The sequence below is a fragment of the Limanda limanda genome, chromosome 13 (genome assembly GCF_963576545.1).
Source record: "Limanda limanda chromosome 13, fLimLim1.1, whole genome shotgun sequence".
NCBI lineage: Eukaryota > Metazoa > Chordata > Actinopteri > Pleuronectiformes > Pleuronectidae > Limanda > Limanda limanda.
Window position 1 is genome coordinate 12,389,094 of NC_083648.1, and position 8,627 is coordinate 12,397,720.

The 8,627-nt window shown below is 43.2% G+C and overlaps 1 protein-coding gene across 2 annotated transcripts in view; it reads right to left on the bottom strand.

Annotated features, from left to right (window-relative positions):
- Positions 1 to 8,338, bottom strand: part of LOC133018627 (laminin subunit alpha-3-like) — a 57,346-nt gene extending 49,008 nt beyond the window's left edge. For both annotated transcript variants that reach the window (XM_061085034.1, XM_061085035.1), the window contains exons 1-2: positions 7,836 to 8,338; positions 6,917 to 7,069 (exon numbers count right to left, since the gene is read on the bottom strand). In XM_061085034.1, coding sequence (XP_060941017.1) covers positions 6,917 to 7,069; positions 7,836 to 8,102 — 420 coding nt within the window. In that variant the 5' untranslated portion in view covers positions 8,103 to 8,338. The remainder of the gene's footprint in view (positions 1 to 6,916; positions 7,070 to 7,835) is intronic.
- Positions 8,339 to 8,627: the final 289 nt, after the last annotated feature.

An 8,627-nucleotide genomic window follows, 5' to 3' on the forward strand; every position in this document is an offset into this window, starting at 1 on the left:
TTTGGATGAAGCATAAAATAATATAGCGATGGCATGCTAAGCGCAGCAACAGAAGATACTGGAGGCGTAGAAAGACATGAGACCGATTGACAGGCTCGTGGCCTAGAAAGAAAAACACCTGAGCAGAGGCATCCTCTGCCGCTCCCTGCAACTGCAGCCTGGGGCTTGAGACAAGGGTGTCATGCCAGAGACATTAGTAAAGGAGGGAGCTGCATGGTGGGTGTCAAAGAGGTCAGGGGTCAGGCAGTGATATGAACTGTTTGACAACCACCCTCTACACCCCCTCTTCAAATTCCTGGCCTTGACCACCTACAACAGTGTCACATATACAAGGTCTAAAGTATCCAGTCCTCCTCTAACCTACCACTTAACACAAAGTGGCAACGGAGCCAAAGCACGTCCCTCATGACCAAACACCATTTAAAGAGCAACATATTAACATGTTTTACACTTTTACACTCGCAGCCACGTGTTAAATTGTTTTTTACAAACGCACGTGTCAGTCACATAATTTTCTAAATCTGTTGTTGCTTTACATTTCATGCTCAAAGTGTGTTTGTGTTTGTTATTGATCCCTTGGAGCCAACTCCTTGTTTGGGTGTGACAGCTCAGGGATGATAAATGTGCCCCCTCAGGTGTGGACTGCAGCAGCACTGCCTTCTCCAAACTGAAGTCCTGCTGTTTGACTTGAGACATGTCAGTGCTTCAGGTTATGGAGCCACGGTAGAGTGTTTTATCCTCACACAAAAAAGACGACTATTAGGCCTTGGCGGAGTTGTGTGCTCTATTGAATGCTACTCTAGTTGTTCCCTTATTCCTTCAATTCACCCATTTGATTATTGTTCTCTAATAGGAGATACTGTATTCTACCATATAGATTACGTTTCTAAGGAATCTAATAAAAGCAGGCATGAGACACAGGCCAAAAAGCCAGCATAATGTATATAAGTAGATTTCCAAGAGGCAGATACTGAAAATCCTCCACCCAAACTCCATCCGAAGGGCAGTGCAGAGCTGACATCTCCAGTGGGATCAGAGCACTGACAGATAGAAGCTCTCTGAGTGAGCTCCTGAGAGTCTGACGCGAGATCAGAAGAATGCAACTCAGAGGAGACGAGGCATCTCCGAGGGGGGGGGGGGGGGGGGAACAGTTGCCCTGCGCTTTGTAACAATGCAATGTACAACTGTTTGTCTGTGCACGACAGGTGGGCAGTGGAAGGGGAGAGGGCTATTCTTGTGTATATTTCTCTGTCTCCATGACAGAATTAGTTATATGGTATCAAAGAACAGTTGGCTAACAGTCACAAGAGAATAGTAGTTGTAACAGAAAAAGGTAGGTTGCTTCTTTATGAAACGCTGATATCAATTCATTACAAAGAAGCAGTTAAAAGTCGAGCACGGCTGATTTATTGGTGTCTGCAGAATAGACACTGCCTAAAGGCATTTAAATAAATTTTCTATATTTGCCTGTAATGTTTATGGTTAAACTTTGAAACAGCAAGCCTTTATCACAAGGGTTTGATGATAACAAAAATGTTAATCTGTATCAGAAATTCTTTACTCCTTTATACGGCATCTGCCCTTAAAATCCATGTCAGTCAAGTTCTAGTTAAAGGTTCTAATTGGGTAATAAAATTAAAATATTTTAAATTAATAAACCGATTTGAAGTTTTGTTTTTGGCCATTAAACATTTTTAGGGATAGGTTTTTCCCCAGGACAAAAAAGTCCCACTTTCCCTAAAGCCTTTTAATTGCAAGTACAAGAAAATGTAAGAATGGCAGTAACTTAGTAAAGCATAAGTTATTGTTACATGACAATATTAAATATATTCAGCCTTTGTTCCCATGTAAATGAAGGCCCGCTGTTGAATGTATGCTGATGTAAGTAATCCTATTTGTGAAACGGCTGTATTAAATGGGTCTCAGGAAAAACTCCATCGCATCAAAGCCTGCGTCAGTAAACCTGAAGCCACTAATTAACATTTCCATGTAGGCATTAGGCCATGAAAAGGTGAATAAATCCCATGTTAAACCCCACAATCTTTTCCTCATCGCAGCTCCAGATTTAGGAGATGTGTGATGCCCTCACCGAGGCCAGACCGCTACTGCTGCCACACGAGGTGGCTGTGAGTGGAGTAGTAAATATCTGCTGGGTTGGCCAGGCGCCTCAGGCAGCGCGGCTAAAGACAGGCGCTTACATCACCTCCATCGTCACTACTGCAGTAGGGACATGTCTCACAGCCAGTCCTGTCTCTCGGGTCAAACTGTGTCGGCTGCATGGTGTGAGCAAATCTTTATTAAAATTTTGATTATGTAGATAACAGTAATTTCCTTCCTTCTTGTTTTTCTGTTGATTTTACATAAAATCACATGGAATATGGGTTCTATTTATAACCTATATGATTTTATAGGATGAAGTCCAGCCATGAACGCTGGATCTGTACTCACAGGGTCATCCATGCGTCCCTGATCCGAGCATCATGCTTGGTTGTGTCTGAATGTTTATTCAGTCAGAGGGCTGATGCCGGGGGAAAGTGGAATGTCAAGACGTCTGTGTTTGTGTGTGTGTGTGTGCTTTCTGTTTGAGTATTTTCTCACCACCAAATTACACCACCTCTCCATTTCTATATCCATTTATCCAGTGAAAAGAGAAGACCGGGTCATTTTCAGCAAGGCTTAAAGAGAACTCAACCTTTGTGAGAGTCCGAGAGCACAGAAAGGATGTCACACAATACCGCCTAGAAGGATTCCAACACAAAAGGAGGCGACTGCTGCAAATAAAACATTCAACCCCACTTCGGTGGGAGGTGGACCCCTGAGAGAGTGGATTAAGTTCCAGGGAAATGTCTCTAAAATTGAGTTCTTGGAAGCTTTGTCTGTCGATGATTGCAAAACTGCGAGCAGAGCCAAAGCCACTGCACTAACCCGAACCAGATCGTTTCTGTCTTCCAGCTTTAGCATTCGAGTTACAGAATCTCGCACTCAATCACAGTCCCCAGGAGAGGGGCACGTATATACACACCGGCAAAACCTCCCGGGTAAATACACCCATAAATCATAGACCAACAACAAGATGTTCTGCAATCAGAGTCCAGTTAAAGCGACAAAACCACTGCACAAAGCTCCACCATCAACACAACAAACACCTGTCGCCCACAGGAGTAATCCACAGCCTTAACATTCGTATAAAAATACCAGTCGAGTCCACTGAACATTTAATCAGAACTTCATTTAAACCAATAAAGCGTGATGTTCATTCGGTGCCCGACACCCACCAATCAGATGCGGCAAAGTCTCATCAGATGGGAGACAGACGGCAGTAAGCTCTGGCATGTTCAGCTCACATGGTCCACACTGGGCTCACTCAGGCAAATAAGCACATGTGGTCGAGGCTCCTAAGATACATTCCCCCACAGAAAAGAAGTGACTGGCAGTCTGATACATGGTGTAACTGTTTACCAGAACAATGGCTTGCCTACTGTGTCCTGTAAATAGTTTCACAGGGGCAAAGGTTCCTGGAAATGGAGCTAGTGCTTTGGTGGAGACGCACAGTGGGTTCCATGAGTGTGAGACTACTTTCCTGTACCAAGGGGATGAATTTGGCATCATTTTGTACAGGGATGGACAGAGTTTTAATGGCTTTTTCGATATATGAAAGTAATGGGCTATAAAAACACATACAATTTATTTCTGGAAAAAGCTAGTTTATTAAATCACTGAAAAAGGAGATATGTTCTCCGAAGACGTAATTTAGATACTGTCACACTGAACATGATAAAATGGTTGGTTTTCTTAGATTCAATTTAATTTGGAGCACGATTAAAAAATAAGTTTTTCCACCCAAGTATGGGATAATTTCTAAGGTATTTCAAGCGAATATTCATCTGTCAGGAATAATTATTTAGAATTAACCACAGTATTTGATCATGCCATTTGACTTCAACCCCCAACTTTCAACTGCAGTTGATGATCCCCTATAAATATCTACTTACAGTTCAAATTATTTTGGACCAATAACTCTCAAAGCAAACGAGCCGGCTTTATCTGTCAGGCAGGAGCCAACTGAAGATCATGGGTCATAGGGCAAAAGCCAAGAAGTCACAATAACAAGGAGTAGCTGGTCGGCTCACATCAGCTGGTCTGAGACAGAGAGATTATCCATAGGAGGTTTTGATCTGGAGGAGTTAAACAAAAGTGATTATGTCACTGGTGCACTCAGCCTGAAGACATGCAAAGAAAGGTGGCACCAGGATTTGGAAACAGGCTGCTTGAATGAAAACAGGAGTCTCCAACCCTGCTAAGGCCTCTGCACTAAGACACAGCCGTGCATTACAGCAGGGCCTTGAGGCAAATGCTAATATCAGCATTTTAACCTGCGCACTATGACAATGATGGTTAACAGGGCCCTGATTCAGAAGGAACCTTTGACAAGACGGGAACCTCAGAGTTTCAGGTTCCAGAGGAGCTGATACAGTTACTTCAATCTCAACTCTGAGATTATTCACTCAGAGTTAATTAAGCACGTGCAGAAAAAAGAAGAAAAAAACATTGTCGATGAAGCGTGCCTCTGGCAATTCACCATGACAACGGGTAAGTAAAGAGCAGAGCTTCCATTTAAAATCCAGTGGAGGTGGGAAGATGTGCTGCACTGCACTCGTTCACCCTGAACACAAAACAGTGGAATGTCATTACTTTTAAGTCATAAACCAAAGTTTTGGTTAAACTAAACTTAGGACCGGAAGATGATGCAATTTGAAAAGTCATCACAATTCTGATTGGGGCATAAATATTCATACCCCAAAAAATATTCATGAAGATCCCTTGTTTGCCTGTCAAGACATGTAAGCAGGGCTGTTGTGAGGGTTAAATGGATGGAAACGCTGTTTATGTTCCTTTTATGTACAAGATATAATTTACGCACCTTTTTATGTTGGTTTATTCACCTGTTTTATATGGATGACTGAAGTTTAACCACGGCGTGAGAGAGATGCCTGATAATTATGTTTTTTTTAACCACTACAGCCCTGCCTGTAAGTACAATCTGTGGATCACGGATGTAAAAGATTTCAGCAAAATCCATTTATCAGTTCATGAAACCAACATTGTAGAGCAACAGAGTTTTCCAAGACTAAAAGCTTGTCGTCCGATTAGTCTTTATAGTTGTTTAAACAATCTCTCTTTACAGACAAACCGGAAGAGGCTCTGTCAGAAAAAAAAACACCTCTCTTTGAACCTCATCGTTTTAACATAAACATCAACTAAGCCATTATCTGATAAATCTACTGAGAGCGAACAGCAGAGCAGCCACCTGCGTCCGTCTTGAAAGAAACCGCAGAAACCATTCAGCTGAGTCTGGCCCACATATTCCATTGAACATTAGCTTTGTGGATTAAAAGAGTAAAAGAAAAAAAAACTCAAAGCTAGTAAAGCCTCACATGGAACAGTCAAACAATCTGACAGCTCTGTCTTGGATAATGCATGAGCATGGGTTTGCAGGGTGGAGGAGAGCAGTAAAGCACTGTGGTAGGCAAATAAAACAACTCAACTCAGGGAGACGCCTCAAGAAAGAACACTTTTAAATCCAAATAATGATAAGGTAAAAGCACACATAAGCAGCCATTAAATAATATTTCACTCATATCGTGCCTTTTCTCGCCTTGCAGGGAGGAGCACTTGCTGAATCTATTGTCTGTTGGCAGTAACTGAGAATGCTGAGTTTGCTTGTTTTGATGCACCAGAGGATTGGAAGGTTCTCGAGGAAGTTCTTCAAAAGTAAATCACCAATCAGTCCAAAACACATTATTATCTTATCCACTCAACTTTCTTTTAATGCAACAGGTTAACAATATTTGAGAGTTATAGCAACCATGCAGCTTAAAATGCAGTGATGGCAGACGAGCATTGTTTACAACAGATGCCATCGAAAGACAACGTGCAACGTGAAAGATGTGCGTGACAGGTGTGTGTGCTTGTGTGTGTGTGTGTGTTTGAGAGAGGACAGGGGTGTTGTGTGTCCTCGGAGATCTAGCCAGGCTCTTTTTAGCACACCATAATGCAATAATGCCGCTTTCGCTGCTCCCAAATAAACTGAGCATTACCACGTATTAAAGCCAGACTTCCCCAAAGGCCGTGCATGTGTTCATCCTCTTGTGAGCTATATTTAGCGATAGGATCTCTGCTCAGCTCAGTCCGTCTAAAAACAGAGACAGAAAAGCCCTAACCCATTGTCTGACGCAGTGCCCACTGGGAGCCGGAGATGCAAACACATGTGGAGAGGAGCTCTTCACTCGTTTTTTAAATCTACCACAAAACATAGTCAACAGCCCTCCTCACCCGAGAGGTCGAGGCCTCCACCTGCACTCCTCCAATCTGATTTCACTTTCTCCTGATCCCCAGTCCCGAGCCAGAATTCCTCTCTTTCCTCACAGTGTATAATTGAGCGTGAGGTACAGTTTCAAGGGCCGAGAGCCAAACTCCTGCCAGAGACACAGGTCAAGATGGAAGCATATTCAGCAGCCAGAGGGGCGTGAATCTTATTCCTGGAAAGCATCCAACTGTAGGACAGGATTCACATGATCACTGCCGGCTGAGGTGATGACGGTTAAACCTTATCACCTTTGTCATATTTGTGAATGAAGTGGAATGAAGCACCGTGAATCAGAGAAACGTTCTTCCAAACATATGTCCAAAAAATAGCAGCAGCAAACCAAAGTACTGAATTTGGATTTCCAGCTTCCCAGCACACATTTCAACTCATCTCACACCAGCAGAGTAAGAGGCTGAACACTTTCCCTCACTCGCCTCTGAAACACCCAGGTGCTATATTTTACTGACAACACACAATCATTATACACAGTGCAGGTTGTGGCAAGTTACCAGCTGTTCATAGTAGATCACGGAGGTATTTCACTCTCACCTGCCCAAGGTCCAGGGTAACGTTCACCTCGTTGTACCCCAGCCCCCTGGAGAGAGGGGGGCTCTGCCACCACCGCTCCGTCCCGTCGATGGCGTTGGTCACCGGGTGGGCTTTGTTTGGATCAATGGAGTTGCAGGAATCACAGAACTGACCCTGAATGGTGTCAAATTAAATGAGGTTTAGAAACAGACAACACACACAAACACACACACACACACACACACACACACACACACACACACACACACACACACATCAAAATATATGCAGCAAACTCAACATGTCTTAGAAGCTACTTCTCAGCAAATCCCTGATCTACATTGAAAAAAGAAAAATGTCAGACCAACTTAAACTTTTACATCAAATGGCAACACGGGATTAAGTAAGTTTGTTGAAATTAAAGTTATTGATTTACATTTACACAACTGATAACTTTGAGGTTAAGAAAACTAAATGCATTTGTGTGCTGCCAATTGAAGTGCTTTAAGTCAGGAAAACATTTTGTGTTTTTCAGCGTAGCTTCCTGCAAAACATTGCAAACACAACAAAATATTGAGTTCAGAAAAAAAGCGTGTCATTGTCAAACTGTTCTTATACTAAGGTAGCGCCACTCCAGAGGGGTAAGACCACTATTGAAAAGGCATTTCCTTTAGAAACCTTGGAACTTCACAATCAATTGTGTACAACTATTTCTGGCACTTGTACAACTTGGTCATGAGGGTAGAATTGTGGAGTCCTCGACAGCGTGACGTACAACACCTTTATAAGGGTAATAAAATGATAATAAAATCGAATGTTTAAAGTTCCTGTCGTGTATCAGTTCAGAATTTGCCCATTAGAGCATGTATAGTTCTGCAATTCCCCTTTTACGCACGGACAAGAAGCTGCGCAGGCATTGCCTCCACTTTATTTTCTTTACCTGTACATTTTCAGTAGGAAAATCGTTGTTATGTCCTCCGACGAGCTTACAGTATAAATCATATCTCGGACTCCCAGCTTCATCCTGGCCGCAGGTTGCTGTGGCAGAGATCCGTGAGCCCTTAGCGATGTTGAAATACGGAGGACTCAAACTAAAACCGGTCACGTCGTTAACAGACTCTTGACCATTCGCGTCCCCGAAAAGGGCCACCGACCAAGTGAAGACTGCGGCGAGGAGAAGATGAGCTCCTCTCATCCTTCTCGCCATGTTCCACGTTTTTCAGAGATCCCTGTAGATGCTGAGAACGACCCGCAGCGCACAGGTCTTGTCATTTGGAGATCTCCATGAAACGCGCGTAATGGGTGCGCGGCTAGAAACGCGCGGGGCTCTTCCAGTGGCAACACACATCCGCTTGTGCCAAACAAAAGTGTGAAGTCGATGTTCTCTGCTCTGCTGCTGGAGGTGCGCTCTCTCCCTGCCGCATGTTGTCAGCAGCGCCAGCCCTGCGTCGTCCTGCACGCAAACTGTGCGCCGAGCTTTGGAGCTATCAGGTGTCAGGCTGAGCTCCACGTTCATCCACATGAGGCCAAAGGTCTCCACACGTTACACTGCACGTATGCATACAGCAACACGTCCTCTTTACTTTCAATTTCATTCTAAAAAGAAAGAAATGATCTATTTACAAGATTAAAAGTCTCAACCCACAAGATTCTGTGTGTACATATAAATGTAGATTTTAAAGTTTTCTGCTATATTTAAAGTATGTATTACAAAACAGAAACCAAAAACCTG